Below are 18,185 nucleotides of genomic sequence, written 5' to 3'. Positions count from 1 at the left end.
CTTTCACCCTCCCACCTTCTATCTTTCTCGGGTTTGTGGGGGTGGCAGACAAAGGGTTTGGGCTTGTAGACAAGCTCGTAATCAACGATCTCAGCTGCCTGTCTGGCTGTTGAAACCGTCTGATTTTCTACATGGGTTCTTATTAACAGAGGGTGTGAATTTTAAAATTCTTTCAGCAGAATTAGTTCCCCAAGGGCCTCATACGTGGCCTCTACCTTTAGTGCCCGCATCCAACAATCAAAATTAATTTGCTTTACCCTCTCAAATTTTGTACAAGTCTGCCCGGGCTGTCTACGGATATTCTGAAATTTCTGCCTATAAGCTTCAGGGGCCAACTCAAGCAGCGAGAAGAGCCTTTTTTCCCATCTCATAATTTGTAGAAGCCTCCTCAGAAAGCATAGCATAAACTTCATGAGCTCTGCCTATCAACCTGCTTTGCATAAGTAGTGTCTAGCTTTCCTTCACCACTTCATGTGTATGGCTGTCTTTTCTAAATAAATGAAAAATGCCTCGAAGTCCCTTTCCTCTAACTTTGGGAGGGCTTGCACAAATTTAAACAGCTCTCTACTCCGTCCTGGGCTGGAGTCATTTCCTCACCAGAATTTTCCCTAGAATCAAGGCCACTCTTTTGTCTTAGTTCCAGCTTTTTTAATTCGAATTCCCTTCCTTCTCTTTCTGTTTGAAATGCTCTCTCTTTTGCCCTTTCCACTCTTTCATGTTCAAGTTTCTTCTTTGTCAATTCTTTTTCCTGCCACTCTGCTTGCTCCCTTTGAAACTGTAGTTCAAGTTTTTTCATTTCTATTTCTTTTTCCTTTTGAAGTTCAAGCTGCTTCATCTGTAACTGAATCCTAGCTAATTCCACTGAACTACCATCTGGATTGCTTTTTTCTTCTCCCAATTGCAAATGCTGTGCTATTACTTCAATTATATCTGCTTTCTTAGCCCTTGGTTTTAACTCTAACCCCAATTTTGCTGCCAATGCTATTAGCCTAAGTTAAGATTTTCAAATCACTCAGAGATAAATCCTCCTTCTCCAGAAAGGTCATAGGAACTGACAAATCCATTCCGGTAGCGTAAACTTTACTCGAATGCACAAGAAATCAGGTTCTTCCTTTTCCTCTTCTCAATTATTATTACCCCACTTACAATTCAACGTTATCAACTTTGGGTTACCCCGCACAGAGCCCCCAGTTATATGTTACAACCGAGGCGGGAGGAATGCACTGTCTTTTCTAGTTTCTCTTTTCTGGAGTAATTCTTTTCAGGCGACGTCAAGAATTAATCTGGCAGGTTTTTCTAGCTTATCGGGAGAAATGCAGCATCAGGGATTTTAGCTCCCACACTCTGGATCTTTGCAACGTTTCACAGAGACAGGAGGGAAGAGATGAGCTGGCTGTTTCTCTCTTGACAGGTTGATCTCCAACTAACTCAAAACAGACCACACCCCAACTGAACCAAACAGTATCTCAGAAGCTAAACCAACTCCTGACTCTCTCAAATGACTTCTCTGTAAAGATTCCCCCAAGTCAGCAAGGTTTCTGCTGTTTATTTATCTCGAGGTACCTGATATCCAGTAAAGGTTGTTTTCAAACACATCTAATGTCCTTTCAGTGAATTTTCAACAAAAAACAAAGTCCAGCATGTATGAAATCTTCAGCCTTCCAAAATGAATCCATTTCCACAATTTAAATATGAGTCTTCAAAATAAATTTAACAAAAAATAGAAGCTTTTTCATAACAATAGTAACTTTAAATCTGCAGCTGTTTGCAGTTTTTTAAAATTCATTCATGGGATGTGGGCGTCACTGGCTATGCCAGCATTTATTGCCCATCCCTAATTGCCCTTGAGAAGGTGGTGATGAGCTGCCTTCTTGAACCGCTGCAGTCCATGTGAGGTAAGTACACCCACAGTGCTGTTAGGAAGGGAGTTCCAGGATTTTGACCCAGCGACAGTGAAGGAACGGCAATATAGTTCCTAGTCAGGATGATGTGTGACTTGGACGGGAACTTGCAGGTGATGATGTTCCCATGCATCTGCTGCTCTTGTCCTTCGAGGTGGTAGAGGTCGCGGATTTAGAAGGTGCTGTCTAAGGAGCCTTGGTGTGTTGCTGCAGTGCATCTTGTAGATGGTACACACTGCTGCCACTGTGCGTCGGTGGTGGAGGGAGTGAATGTTAGTGCATGGTGTGCCAATCAAGTGGGCTGCTTTGTTCTGGATGGTGTCGAGCTTCTTGAGTGTTGTTGGAGCTGCACCCATCCATGCAAGTGGAGAGTATTCCATCACACTCCTGACTTGTGCCTTGTAGATGGTGCACAGGCTTTGGGGAGTCAGGAGGTGAGTTACTTGCCTCTGGATTCCTAGCCTCTGACCTGCTCTTGTAGCCACAGTATTTATATGGCTACTCCAGTTCAGTTTCTGGTCAATGGTAATCCCCAGGATGTTGATAGTGGGGTATTCGGCAATGATAATGCCATTGAATGTCAAGGGGAGATGTTAAGATTCTCTCTTGTTGGAGATGGTCATTGCCTGGCGCAAATGTTACTTGCCACTTATCAGCCCAAGCCTGGATATTGTCCAGGTCTTGCTGCATTTCTACACAGACTGCTTCAGTATTTGAGGAGTCACGAATGGTGCTGAACATTGTGCAATCATCAGCGAACATCCCCACTTCTGACTTTATGATAGAAGGAAGGTCATTGATGAAGCAGCTGAAGATGGTTGGGCCTAGTTGCTGATCTTGCAAATGGTGCTAATGATTGTGAAAGTAGTATTGATTCTGGAAGTAGTATTAATGTCTGAACTTCATCAGGTAATACAGTTGATGCAAATAGGTTTTGATTAAAATACACTATTCTCCAAAAAGTACCATGAGATAGCAGATGGTTTCATCTCTCATCCAAAAGACAGCACTTGAAATAGCTTAGCACTCCTTCCGTCTTACACTGAAGCATCAGCTGAGTTTATGTGCTCTAGTCTCTGGAGTGGGGTGTGAACCCGTCACCTTATGACTTGGGCGAAAGTGTTACTACAGAGTTAAGGCTATCATCTCATTGTGTATTCAACTGCCTCAAACTGACTGTGTCAGTTAGTATATGGTCAGGGGGAGATTGGGGAAGTTCCTGCTTTCCAAGCTGGTAGTTTCAGTTTTTTTGCATGTCACCAATTTAAGGTGTTGTCAAAAGTCAACAACAATAACTTTCATTTTTCGACTAGCAGCTTGGTCAAAGAGTTAGGTTTTTTGGAGTGACTTGAGAAATTTAGGGAGGGAATTCCAGTACTTGGGGCATCGGCAGCTGCAGGCTTGGGTCCCAATGGTTGGGCAATGGAAATTGGGGCTGCGCAAGAAATTTAGGGGAATAGATAGGGGAGATTGGGAGAAACTATTTTCGCTAGTTGGGAAATCTTGGACTAAGGGACATGGTCAAAAAATTCAAGCCAGAACTTTCAGGAGTGAAATTAGGAAGCATGTTTTCACGTAATGGGTGGAAGAAGTTTGAAACACACTACCGCTAAAGGCTAGATCAATTGTTAATTTTAAAACTGAGATTGATAGATTTTTATTAGCCAATGCTATTAAGAAATATGGGGAAAAGGTGGATCACAAATCAGCCATGATCTCTTCGAATGGCAGAACAAGCTCAAGGGGTTGAATAGCCTACTCCTGTTTATAATGTTACTATACGAGACCAAATTCAAGTGAAATGTGTATGTATCTCCCTAACTAAGCTCTTCTGGCAATACAGATTTTGTCAGTGTTGTTCATGTGCATGCATGGCATTGTTAGAGGTGAGCAGTGTTTTAACATTTCAAACAAAATTAATATTTTTTTCCACTTGCTAGCGATGCCCTGTGCCAGAAAGAATTGCAGCCACAAGGAGAAGTGGAAAAAACATTTGGCACCAAAAAAGGTCCCCTGCATTTATCTGTCCATTAGAAAGAACGTACTTTAAATGGGGGTGATTTTTATAAATAGATCGTACACCTAAGCTCCAAATACTACATTCCGTAATTAACGCCAAGTCTCGTCTTCACATTCAATGGATATCAATTGTGCAAGATTTGGTTCTGTGTTTCGCTGATATCTGAACCCTTCTGTTGGTCTCTCAGATTCCCTTAAAGGTTTATGAGGTTGTGGAATGTCCTGAAAGTTCAACACATTTTACACTTCAACGTCCTGTTTATGACTTAATATTCGATATTTTCGCAACTTGGATAAAATTTAATCATCCGTGAGTTCTTAAGTAAGCAACAGGCTGACATAAACCAATATAGTGATAAAGGCTAAAAGGCATCCTTTTCTGAGTTTCTCGTTTCTAATTGCAGGTGCTGTGATAGGTGACGGACAGTCTGCTGTGGCCAGTAATATTGCCAATATCACTTATCGCCTCCAGTGGTGGGACTTCACCAAGTTTGATCTTCCAGAGATTAGTAATGGTAAGTGATGTTTGAAGACTGCCAGAAACTAGGAGAGCAGTGGATCTTTACCTTGACCCACCTGGAGTTATTTAGGAACTTGTATAATCAAACTGATCTATTCAGCAGCTCATAGACAGGTGCAGCATATGATGGCAAAAAAGGCCTACCAAGTGAATGGATCTTTAACCAATGTGGCTGTCTGTGGGTGGAGTTTATGATTACCTTCTGAAACCTGGTGTGGTTCTTGACACCCTATAGAAATCTTGCCAAATGAATTTCCAGTTGGTCTTTTCTCCACCTAGAATGGTATCCTCAATGCTCAGGTAAAGTCAGAGAAGTCCTCCTTGTGACCATTTTCAGATTTCTGAAATAGTGGTTCTCAAAGCTGCTGGCATGGAATCAATCAGCTCATCAACATGCTGTAGAGGGAGAATGTTTTGACACTGATAGGTTTCCTTGTCCGGAATTATTTTTTTATTTATTCAGGGGATGTGGGCGTCGCTGGCTCGGCCAGTATTTATTGCCCATCCCTAATTGCCCTTGAGAAGGAGGTGGTGAGCTGTCTTCTTGAACTGCTGCAGTCCTTCGGGAGTAGCTACACCAATAATGCTGTGCGGAAGGAAGTTCCGGGATCTAGACCCAGTGACAGTGAAGGAACAGTGATATAGTTCCAAGTCAGGATGGTGTGTGGCTTAGAGGGGAACTTGCAGGTGGTGGTGTTCCCATGCAACTGCTGACCTTGTCCTTCTAGGTGGTAGAGGGCGCGGGTTTGGAAGGTGCTGTTGAAGGAGCCTTGTTGAGTTGCTGCAGTGCATCTTGTAGATGGTACACACTGCTGTCACTGTGCAGTAAAGGGAGTGAATGTTGAAGGTGGTGGATGGGGTGCCAGTCATGTCGGCTGCTTTATCCTGGATGGTGTTGAGGTTCTTGAGTGTTGTTGGAGCTGCACCCATCCAGGCAAGTGGAGGGAATTCCATCACACTCCTGACTTTTGTCTTATAGATGGTGGACAGGTATTGGGGAGACAGGCGATGAGTTATTCGCTGTAGAATTCCCAGCCTGTGGCCTGCTCTAGTAGCCGCCGCATTTATGTGGTTGGTCCAGTTCAGTTTCTGGTCAATTGGTGACTCTCAGGATGTTGAAAGTGGGGGATTCAGTGATGTTAATGCCATTAAACATCAAGAGGAGATGGTTAGATTCTCTCTTGTTTGAGATGGTCATTGCCTGGCACTTGTGTGACGCGAATGTTACTTGCCACTTATCAGCCCAAGCCTGGAAATTGTCCAGGTCTTGCTGCATTATGGACGTGGGCTGCTTTAGTATCTGAAGAATTGCAAATGGTGCTGAACATTGTGCAGTCATCAGCGAGCACCCTCACTTCTGACCTTATTTAGTTTAGTTTAGAGATACAGCACTGAAACAGGCCCTTCAGCCCACCGAGTCTGTGCCGACCATCAACCACCCATTTATACTAATCCTACACTAATCCCATATTCCTACCACATCCCCACCTGTCCCTATATTTCCCTACCACCTACCTATACTAGTGGCAATTTATAATGGCCAATTAACCTATCAACCAGCAAGTCTTTGGCATGTGGGAGGAAACCAGAGCACCTGGAGGAAACCCACGCAGACACAGGGAGAACTTGCAAACTCCACACAGGCAGTACCCAGAATTGAACCCGGGTCGCTGGAGCTGTGAGGCTGCGGTGCTAACCACTGCGCCACTGTGCCGCCCTTATGATGGAGGGAAGGTCATTGATGTAGCAGCTGAAGATGGTTGGGCCTAGGGCACTACCCTGAAGAACTCTTGCAGTGATATTCTGGGACTGAAATGATTGACCTTCAACAACCACAACCATCTTCCTTTTGCTAGTGATGACTCCAACCAGCAGAGAGTGTCCCCCCCGATTCCCAATGACTCCTGTTTTGCTCTGGCTTCTTGATGCCATACTTTGTCAAATGCTGCCTTGGTGTCAAGGGCAGTCACTCTCACCTCACCTGTACAGTTCAGCTCTTTTGTCTGTGTTTGGACCAAGGCTGTAATAAGGTCGGGAGCTGAGTGGCCCTGGCAGAACCTAAACTGAGCATCGGTGAGCAGGTTATTGCTGAGCAAGTGCCGCTTGATAGCACTGTTGACAACCCCTTCCATCACTTTGCTGAGGATCGAGAGTAGACTGATAGGGCGATAATTGGCCAGGTTGGATTTGTTTTTTGTGCACAGGATGTACCTGGGCAATTTTCCACATGGGTGGGTAGATGCCAGTGCTGTGGCTATACTGGAACAGCTTTGCTAGGGGTCCGGCTAGTTCTAGAGCACAAATCTTCAGTACTATTGGCAGAAAGTTGTCATGGCCCATAGCCGTTGCAGTACCCAGTGCCTTCAGCAGTTTCTTGATATCACATGGAGTGAATCGATTGGCTAAAGACTGGCATCTGTGATGCTGGGGACCTCAGGTGGAGGCAGAGATGGATCATCCACTCGGCACTTCTGGTTGAAGGTGGATGCAAATGCTTCAGCCTTGTCGTTTGCAATGATGCGCTGGGCTCCCTCATCGTAGAGTATGGGGATGTTTGTGGAGCCTCCTCCTCCTGTCAGTTGTTTAATTGTCCACCTCCATTCACGACTGGATGTGGCAGGACTGCAGAACTTAGATCTGATCCGTTAGTTGTGGCCTGTCTATTGCATGCTGCTTCTGCTGTTTGTCATGTAAGTAGTCTTGTGTTCGAGATTCACCAAGCTGACACCTCATTTTTAGGTATGCCTGACCCTACTCCTGGCATGCGCTCCTGCACTGTTTATTGAACCCTCAGAATCATGGTAATATGGTTTTTGAGAGTATTGGCTCTGAGCAGAATTTTTTCTGGTCACCGTGGTACCCTTAAACTGCTGTCATCCAGTAAAAACTCCATTCAAGAAACCTTGGAAACAAAGTAACTGCCTTAATTTATAACCTGTTAAATTGCCTTTGAACCCACCCAAAGCTATTCCATTTAGCTTACAGGTGTTGAGACAGTAGAGACCCTAAGCCTAATTGGAAGCCAGCTCCCACACAGGAATACACATTGTTCTGCCAAACTGCACCATCTCACATCCCCTGACAGATATTTCAGCAGCCATTTTCTTGAATATTTGGAAGTCTCTGGAATGTTAAATTAGTCTATAATGAAGATTTAATAACTTTGAACTGGTGAGGCAGGATTATAGCCAATGGTATTGATTATCAGCGGTGCATCTGATGTGTATTCTTTCTGCCAACAGCTAATCAGAATTGCATGAATTATGCTACAGTTCCCACAACCGCCATCATTATCCTTCCTCAAAGCCTAATTATGTTGTCTCTATATTAGCAACTTCCCTGTTTGCCAATTCTCTCATCAACCTGACATTTAATCATTGATTTATTTAAAGGCTGTTTGTTGTAATAAATTTTCAGCCAGTTTTATATCTTGTAAGGACAGAACTAATTTCATATCAAATAATTATCTCTTGTAATGGCATTGTAATAGATATTTTGAGTATGCCTGAGATGGAAAATTAGATCATTTTTAATGGGTCAGTTGTATGTTCCTGATGTTTTTTCACCTGTGTGTATTCTTCAGTGATGAAGCCAATCATTGCTGTCATTTGTGTTACTGCAATATCTGGAAAATACATCATCACCAACACAGTTCTATGATGTGTAAACAAATCTTCACATCATAAAGAGGCTCTGCTTACACATTCTACCTCAAGCACACTGAAAAATCCTTTCCCATGCCAATAATGAAAGAATTGATGGGAAATTCGTCCTGTCCTTGGAAGGTATAAAATTAACTGAAACTCTTTTGCACTGAAATGCCATAAAAGTTTTTCATTGTTACATGCACCAGTTCTAATGAGAGCAAGATTTTCAGAAGCCTTGTTTATTGGATGCTTTAGAATTCCTTTTCTACACAAAGGTAACCTGCACCTATCCAGGTAAATAATCCAGTGCAAATCTGTTTCATTTTAAGAGCTCATGTCCTCATTTTTTTTTGCTTTTTATTTCTTCATGCTATTCCCCATTCCAGATTCCTAATTTTCCAAGATAACATAGCCGACACTTGGAAATGTTTGGGGAATTGCAGGTACATACGTTGTCTTACTCATTCCATGCCACAGTACATTGATGCATCAACCCCTATATTGACAATTGTCAGAAGCTCTATGTTTCCCTGCCATCATTGTCCCCCCTACACCCATCTATCCAGCACCAAGGAACTGAGTTCTCTTGGCCTATGTTGACTAAATGCAGACAATGGCGCACACATTAGAAGGTATTCCTAGCTGTTCTGAGTCTGAACCATATGATCAGTGGAAGAATAAAGTGGATATGTGGATATGGGTTACGTCCCTACCAAAGAGGAAACAAGGTATGGCCTTGACGTTGTCACTTCCTACCTAAAGTAAAATCAGAAGTGTTTTCTGAACCGGGTGCTTGTTAGTTGGATACTGATGAAGGTTTGGATCTTCTGTTAGAATTCTTGAGAGAAATTTAAATGAAAGATGACCTATTGAATGCGTATGAGGCTTGGTCAGACTTTGATTGATTTTGGAAAACAGATGGTTATTCAATGGAGGAATATATCATGGACTTTAACAGACTGTATAGAAGATTGAGGAAATTCAATTTGGAGATGCCTGGCTCAGTGCTACCATTTAAATTGCTAGATTGTGCTTGGGTGTCACATATGAACAGGTTCTTAGTTCTAACTGTGGTTTGGTTCTTGGAAAAAGATTCCCTGTTATATCAGATGTCTGCTGCCTTAAAGAAATTCCTGGGGAAATGGTCATTTCCTGCAGCCCTGTAGAACAAACAGGGCATTCTGCGGTGACACAAAGAATGGAGGACTCGATGTTTACTGGATTTCAAAATGGTCCAGATACTGGATGCAAGCATAAGTACAATGGAAGAGTTAAAGACAGGAGGAATGAGGTTGAAAGCACCTTTAGCAGGTCTGACTATTCCAACGGAAGACAGAATTGGAACAGCAATCATAGATAAATGAATCCCAGGAATGTCCAAAGAGCAGTTAATAGGTGCTTCAGATGTAACTCCAGGTATCATGCAATGAACAACCCTAGATGGAGAGGCAGAGTCCTTGAAATAACACACAACACAGAGAATTCTGAGGCAGAAGAGGAAGATACTGATGAATCTGAATGAATTGTACTAGTCACAAGGAGTTTTAGTGCCGTTATGAACGTGTTAGTTGTGGATTCGTTCAACTCTGCTGTATTAGATAGTGCTTGCACGTAACAGTATGTGCAACAGATTGGTTACAGTGTTATCTGGATTCACTCAGTAGTGAGGATCAACGCAAGATTAAGGAGTATAACCGTACTGTTACAGCCAGGTGAGAAAAGTGTAGAGGGATCTTTTACTGTCTTCACCTGGTCTTACTGTAACAGGGTTTAATTTTAAACACACTGTGTTTTGAGCTCCCCCTTTGGTGAATCCTTATTCACCACTTTCCAATTATAAGGCAAATAAATGAGCATTAACAGGCTACGTGGTCTCTTCAGACTACTAGAAAAGATCGGATGTCCACCAAAGCTACTAAGTATCATCACCTCATTCCATGACAATATGAAAGGCACAATTCAACATGGTGGCTCCTCATCAGAGCCCTTTCCTATCCTGAGTGGTGTGAAACAGGGCTGTGTTCTCGCACCCACACTTTTTGGGATTTTCTTCTCCCTGCTGCTTTCACATGCGTTCAAATCCTCTGAAGAAGGAATTTTCCTCCACACAAGATCAGGGGGCAGGTTGTTCAACCTTGCCCGTCTAAGAGCGAAGTCCAAAGTACGGAAAGTCCTCATCAGAGAACTCCTCTTTGCTGACGATGCTGCTTTAACATCTCACACTGAAGAATGCCTGCAGAGTCTCATCGACAGGTTTGCGTCTGCCTGCAATGAATTTGGCCTAACCATCAGCCTCAAGAAAACGAACATCATGGGGCAGGATGTCAGAAATGCTCCATCCATCAATATTGGCGACCACGCTCTGGAAGTGGTTCAAGAGTTCACCTACCTAGGCTCAACTATCACCAGTAACCTGTCTCTAGATGCAGAAATCAACAAGCGCATGGGTAAGGCTTCCACTGCTATGTTCAGACTGGCCAAGAGAGTGTGGGAAAATGGCGCACTGACACGGAACACAAAAGTCCGAGTGTATCAGGCCTGTGTCCTCAGTACCTTGCTCTACGGCAGCGAGGCCTGGACAACGTATGCCAGCCAAGAGCGACGTCTCAATTCATTCCATCTTCGCTGCCTTCGGAGAATACTTGGCATCAGGTGGCAGGACTATATCTCCAACACAGAAGTCCTTGAAGCGGCCAACATCCCCAGCTTATACACACTACTGAGTCAGCGGCGCTTGAGATGGCTTGGCCACGTGAGCCGCATGGAAGATGGCAGGATCCCCAAAGACACATTGTACAGCGAGCTCGCCACTGGTATCAGACCCACCGGCCGTCCATGTCTCCGTTATAAAGACGTCTGCAAACGCGACATGAAATCGTGTGACATTGATCACAAGTCGTGGGAGTCAGTTGCCAGCATTCGCCAGAGCTGGCGGGCAGCCATAAAGACAGGGCTAAATTGTGGCGAGTCGAAGAGACTTAGTAGTTGGCAGGAAAAAAGACAGAGGCGCAAGGGGAGAGCCAACTGTGCAACAGCCCCAACAAACAAATTTCTCTGCAGCACCTGTGGAAGAGCCTGTCACTCCAGAATTGGCCTTTATAGCCACTCCAGGCGCTGCTTCACAAACCACTGACCACCTCCAGGCGCGTATCCATTGTCTCTCGAGATAAGGAGGCCCAAAAGGAACAGGCTTTCTTAGGTTAAAGGAAGAAAAGTGAAATTTAGCAAACCTTAAACTTAAACTCTAATATGGTTAACACCTATGGATATACGACGCTCCCACACTAGCACGCACACACGATACACATGCAAATAGGGACAGGAAAGAGCAGAAGAAAAAATAAAATGGAGAGGTTTGAGGCAATATCAGAAGATTGTCTTGTTTACTGTGCTTCAAGTTCACTGTAGTCCTTTTGTAAGTAGTCTTGCTTTTCGTTGGGGCCCAGTATTCTTCTGAAACCTTGTTTACTGTAGGAGACTTTTCTCTCTTGGGGCTCATGTGTCTTCAATGGTTTCCGAAGCTGGTGAGAGCGAGATGAGAGCAGACAGGAGAGAGGTGTTCTCAATCCAGGAGAAAACAGCTTTCTGAGTTCAAAATCCCTGTTGGACGTTCAAATTCAAAAAACTCCCAACAGGTCAGCCAGTCATGTGACCAAACTGGTCCAGCCACGTCTGTTTGTATATTCGGCCATCTTGACAGTTAACCTGGAATGTCTGGTAATCAAAAGTCCAATGTGGATTAAATTGGAACAGGGAATAGCTGCTTTGTCCCTTGAAGTACTGTCTGTTGTTATGCAAATATTTTTCTCCATCCAAAGTCTCCAATGGTTTTTAAAGCAAGTTCTTTCTTCATCAACAGTTTAAAATCAATGTTCACGTGGCAAAATTAATTTTCCTCATTCTTGGCAGGTGGGGAACTTGCCTGGCAGTACAGCCAGCTTTAGGTTTGGTGATGATAATACATTGAAGTCACTGAAGAGTATCGTAATTACATGCAAAATAGCTGGAGTAAGCCACTTTATCACTATTGATGTAGGTGTGATTAATGAAGAGTATACAAGGATAATAGAAGGGATTAGTGAAACGTGTGAGATCTGTAAAAAGTATCGCGTCCTGTTGTCAGCCTTCCATTGGCGCGTGACTTTAATAAGGTAGTTGCCATGGATTTAAAGGTGTGGGACAAAGGCAAGAATGTTTTCATTCTACATTTTATCGACCTAACAACTAGATTTAGTCTTTCTGCAATAATAAATAGCAAGGACAAAAGGGTGATTATAGATAAAATCTTGGAGAAATGGATAGGGACTGGACTTGGGCCACCAGCTAAGTTTCTAACTGGTAATGGAGGGGAATTTATCAATAACGAGTTCAGAGACTTGTGTGAAAACATGAAAATTATGGTCATGAAAGTCCTTTCAGCAGTGGGCTCTATGAAAGGAATCACGTAGCTGTGATGGATGAAATGCTGCATAAAATCTTAACTGACCATCCAAACTGCAAGTTGATAACTGCCGTGGCATGGGCAGTTCATGCAAAGAATTCACTTCAGATGGTTGGGGGGATATAGTCCCCATCAACTGGCCTATGGACGGAATCCCAAATTACCTTCTGTACTGTGCGACAGTCCTCCTGCTCTAGAAGGTACTACAATTAGTTCCATTTTTTTCTGCACATTTGAATGCTTTACATGCAGGGTGACTGGCTTTCAGTAAGGTTGAGATCTATGAGAAAATTCGGAGAGCTTTAAGGCATCGTATAAGGCAATCTGAGGTGGAATTTAATTCAATAGATTTGGTGTATTATAAAAGAGAGGGTCATAGGGAATGGAAGGGCCCTGGTAAGGTAATAGGTCGTGATGGTAAGACAGTAGTTAGCATGCATGGATATCAAACTGTTGAGGTTCATTCCTCACGATTAATTGGGGTTGATTACTAAATCTCAGAATCATGAAGAAATGGAGAGTCTGGACTTGGGCCACCAGCTAAGTTTCTGACTGATAATGGAGGGGAATTTGTCAGTGACGAGTTCAGAGACGTGTGAAAACATGAAAATTATGGTCATGAATACTACAACTGATAGAGGGAATGCAGCACCTTGTAACTCAAATGATCATCTGTTTTGTGATGAAGGTCCTGGGGAACGCAATGAGGTAGATCAAGGGTTGAATAGTCATGTGAGCGATCATGACGCTCTTGAAAAAGCTATTGCATCCAAAAGACAATAGCCCTGAGTAGGTATTAGAGTCATAGAATCATAGAGAGATACAGCACTGAAACAGGCCCTTCAGCCCACCGAGTCTGTGCCGACCATCAACCACCCATTTATACTAACCCTACATTAATCTCATATTCCCTACCACATCCCCACCTTCCCTCATTAACTTATATTCTTGAGGGGTCTAATAAATGGAGGGATGCAACAATTGGGAGACGCGCAGGAAAATCTACTGACAAGTTTAAATATTGGTTGAATGTTCAAGATGATGGCCAAGCAGCAAGGTCAATAGACTGACAGAATGGGGTGAAAGAGTGGAGAGTAAGAAAGCACTGTGCAAGTTCTAATCGTGATTCTGGAAGTGACTCTTGCATCAGGAAACAATCCAGTACTCGAGAAAGAGTCTCTGGTAGTGCACAAGGGAGATCTTCTAGCAGTGGTCCCAAAAGATATCACAGTGCTAATAGAGGCCGTAGTTTGAGCAGATTACACAATGAAACGAAGGTTAGAGAGCAGTCTTGAAATAGAACTAGAAGCAGAAGTCCTCATGACCATGACATTTTAGTGGCTGCCAATAAATTTGAGGATAAGGAATTAGAGAGTTGGAGAGAGTTTAGAGTTTATTCTGAGGTACCAGATAGGGGACAGCCAACCTTGTCATATAGATGGATTTGTCCTGAAAAGGTCCTTCCCGATGGTACTTATAAGGCTAAAGCGAGGCTAGTTGCAAGGGGTTTTGAAGAGCAACTGGGTGATACCGATGTTGTCGTGGACTCTCCCACAGCTGGAAAAGTAATCTTGAAAATCTTTTTATCTCTTTTGGCCTCATATTCACGGGAGTGTAAATTTATTGACATAAAAGCCGCATTTTGTAGGGTGATAGTTTTCAGAGAGAAGTGTTTCTGAAACCACCTAAAGAGGCAGCAGGTGCAGAAAGAAAACTAGAAATTGAACACATGTCTATGACCTTAATGATGCTTCTAGGGCGTGGTGTTTCTTTCTCACATCTGTTTGTTGAAAATTGGTTGTGTTCAACTAAAAGCAGATCCTGCCATGTTTTGTTGGTATTATAAAGGAAAACTTTCAGGCATCTTGATGTTGCACATTGATGATTTCTTATGGGGTGTTACTAAGGAATTTGAGAAATATGTTATTAATAAGATTAGGGCAGAATTTAAGATTGGGAGTCAGGCTTGTGGGGCCTTTAAATATATTGATTTAGATATTAAGCAGACTAAGTCTGGAATAACTTGAAACCAACAATCCTATTTAGAGAGTTTTACTTGCGTCTCTGTTAATCGTGCTCGGTCATTGCAGAAAGATGATATATTTAAAGCAGAGACTGAGCAATTGTGAAACTCGATTGGTTAATTAAATTGGTTGTGCACTCAGACTAGACCTGGTGCTAGTTTTGTTGTGCCAGAGCTAAGTACGATGATGAAACACCCGAAAGTTGAGAATGTTTTAAGGGCAAATAAAAAATTTTTTTAAGTTAAATCTGGAGGAATGTATACTGAAGTTCCCATCCTTGGGTGACCCAGAGAACATGAAGCTAGCCATGTTTAGTGATGCTTCACATGCTAATCTTCCTGATGGGTATTTGAGTGCAGCTAGTTTCATAATATTTCTGATGGCTGAAAATGGGAAAAAAGAAAATAAAAAGGGTCGTTAAAAGCACTGTAGCTGCGGAAACACTGGGTCTTGTGGAGGCAGTGGATATGGGATTCCATTTGTCAAATATTTCAGGTGTAATTCTGAACAAGGGACATACTGAAGATCGGATACCAATTGACTGTTATGTAGATAAAGTACACTCAACAAAAAGTGTGAGTGAGAAAAGACTACGTATTGACCTTGCTGGATTGAAAGAAATGCTGGCGAGAATGGAAATCTCCAAACTTAAATGGGTACATATAAGTAGTCAGCTATCCGATTGTTTTATAAAAAGAAATGTTAGTAAAAAGAAATTGTTAGGGGGGCTAGAGGAGGGGCATCTCGCAATGTAATACTTGGTACCTAATATGGAATTTATTTTGATTTTTTTTAATGTTCTTTGAGCATGTTAATACTTTGTGCATAACATTAAATTTATTTTTAAATGTTGTTTGAGCATATTATTCTCAGTTTTAGATTAGAATTAGATTAGAAGATTAGAACATTACAGCGCAGTACAGGCCCTTCGGCCCTCGATGTTGCGCTGACCTGTGAAACCATCTGACCTACGCTATTCCATTTTCATCCATATGTCTATCCAATGACCACTTAAATATCCTTAAAGTTGGAGAGCCTACTACTGTTGCAGGCAGGGCGTTCCACGCCCCTACTACTCTCTGAGTAAAGAAACTACCTCTAACATCTGTCCTATATCTATCACCCCTCAACTTAAAGCTATGTCCCCTCGTGTTTGCCATCACCATCCGAGGGAAAACGACTCTCACTATCCACCCTATCTAACCCTCTGATTATCTTATATGTCTCTATTAAGTCACCTCTCCTCCTCCTTCTCTCCAACGAAAACAACCTCAAGTCCCTCAGCCTTTCCTCGTAAGACCTTCCCTCCATACCAGGCAACATCCTAGTAAATCTCCTCTGCACCCTTTCCAAAGCTTCCACATCCTTCCTATAATGCGGTGACCAGAACTGCACGCAATACTCCAGGTGCGGTCTCACCAGAGTTTTGTACAGCTGCAGCATGACCTCGTGGCTCCGAAACTCGATCCCCCTACTAATAAAAGCTAACACACCATATGCCTTTATTTTCAAAGAAAAGGGAATCTGTTAATTGTGTTATCAGTCGTAGGTGGAGGGTATTAACTGGGGTCTGTCTGTCTTGGGCACGAATAGGGAGACTCTTGCTGAGACTGGAGAGGGTTTGAGTGAGGAACTACATGTTTGTAATCATTTTACTCTGTACAATAAATGTGAAACTGTGTAAAGATAGACTCCAGCATTATCCTTCCACAACAAACTGTCTGGAATTTAACACCAGGTATTTGAAGAACGTGAGGGAAGCAAATTTTACAAAAAATATTGGCAATTTCGATGTGTTTCTGTTGGTATGCAATCTGCTCACCTCTGTTACTGAAATGTCCTGTTCATAGACTTCATTGCAATTATTGCAGGTGTAGTTCTTTTCTCCCTACTTCTATCTCGTTTAACGGTATATTGCTCTCTAATTTTCTCCATCACTTCTGGTCTCCAGAATCCACACAATACTTGTGGCCAGGTGTAGAAAAATGTCCCAAGGTACTTCATAGGAGCCTAATCACATAAAAACCGACACTAAGCCAAAGATGTAGACATTAGGAAGGGTGACAAAATGCTTGGTCAAAGAGGTAAGTTTTAATTAGGGTCTTAAAGGAGGCGAGAAATGGAAAGCCAGAGAGATTTAGAGAGGGATTTCCAAGGCTTAGGACCTAGACGGACAAAGGCACCGCCACTAATGGTGGGGCGAAGGAAGGGGCAGATGCAAGAGGCCAGATTTGGAGGAATGCAGAGTCGTTGGAGGATTGTAAGGTCAGTGTTACAAAAATAGTGGGGAGCGAATCTATAGAGGGATTTGAGCCCAAGGATGAGAGTGTTAAATTTGAGGCTTTAGTGAACTGGGAACCAGTGTGGGCATGGAGCATAGCGGTGATGGGTGAGTTTACTTGGTGCAGGTTTGGATACTGACAGGAGAAATTTTGAATGAGCTCAAGTTTATAGAGAGTGTGAGCTGAGAGGTAAGCCAGGGGGGCATTGGAACTGACTGGAGGTGACAAAGACATGGTTGAGGATTTTAACAGAAGATAGTTTGAGGCAGGTAGTGTAATGGAGGCTGGAAGTCGGCTTACACTAGGGTTGCAAACAATCTGATTCAGCCTGAGACAGTGACCGGGGAGGGGGAGTTGGAATTAATTGGTGGCAGGGGCCAAAGACATTGTCTTCAGTGACTTCAATCTTCCCCGTTTTAACTGAAAGAAAAAAACGACTCATCCAAGACTGGACATTGGGCAAGCAGTCTGATAACAGGCAGTAGAGAGTTCGAGAGAGGTCTTGATAAGGTAGAGGTGGGTGTAGTCAGCATACATGTGGAACCTGGCATCGCCTTCTTATTGAATTCTTAACTCCAAATCGTTAGGTTTTTTTTTGTTCCAGCTCTTAATCTATTTCCGATGCCCAGTCTCCCAAATGTTAGTACAAGATGTATAATAGATTTGTTTCTAACCACCTTGTTTGGAAGTATCTTTCTCCATTCCCTGAAAACAGCCCGATTAAGATTATATGGGTGAGCTGCATCCTTCTTGCTCAGTGGTGCAGCCTGTGAGGAATTCTACCATTGCGACAAATGTCACATTCTCATAATATTCTCGTGGCACTTTTGCTCATACAATATTAGCACTGCCAACATGTTATAATGGAAAATGTTGCATTATGATGCCAATAATAATTTGCTGTATTGCCTGTGGGATCAAATGTTGAATTTCATAGCAGTTCAACCTTCAAAATCTTTTGTTTTAATAAAAAAAAGTTAACCTAGTGCTTTGGGGAAATCTTTAAATATAGCAGTTTGGCAAAGCTGAGATTCAAATTAAGTTCTTTGTACCAAGAGTCCAATACTGTAGTATTGCATCCACTGAAATATTTGTTTCTAAAGCATGAAATTGCTAGAATGACTCATCTTATGAACTCTAATTTGTATTTGTTTCTGTGGCTCAATTAAGTTTAATCTCGTGGAGCACATTGTGCCACAGTATTGTTAACAATTCCCATTGTGGAAAATGGACATTATAATCTATTTCAAACAATTATTTGATGTTTTGCTTTACCACAGGAAAACTTTTATATTCTCTCGGCCCCAGAAATGGGGGTGCTTTTAAATCCTTGGGATATTAGTCAGATAAA

General features: G+C 42.6%; 1 protein-coding gene across 5 annotated transcripts in view; it reads left to right on the top strand.

Moving 5' to 3' along the window:
* LOC137376960 (activating molecule in BECN1-regulated autophagy protein 1-like) overlaps positions 1 to 18,185 on the top strand; it is a 577,540-nt gene that overhangs the window by 361,145 nt on the left and 198,210 nt on the right. For all 5 annotated transcript variants that reach the window (XM_068045969.1, XM_068045971.1, XM_068045970.1 and 2 more), the window contains one exon: positions 4,325 to 4,435. In XM_068045969.1, the coding sequence (XP_067902070.1) occupies positions 4,325 to 4,435 (111 nt within the window). The remainder of the gene's footprint in view (positions 1 to 4,324; positions 4,436 to 18,185) is intronic.

The sequence above is a fragment of the Heterodontus francisci genome, chromosome 14 (assembly GCF_036365525.1).
Source record: "Heterodontus francisci isolate sHetFra1 chromosome 14, sHetFra1.hap1, whole genome shotgun sequence".
Classification (NCBI taxonomy): domain Eukaryota; kingdom Metazoa; phylum Chordata; class Chondrichthyes; order Heterodontiformes; family Heterodontidae; genus Heterodontus; species Heterodontus francisci.
Note: the sequence above shows the minus strand (reverse complement) of the source record. Positions and strands in the feature narration are given on the sequence as shown.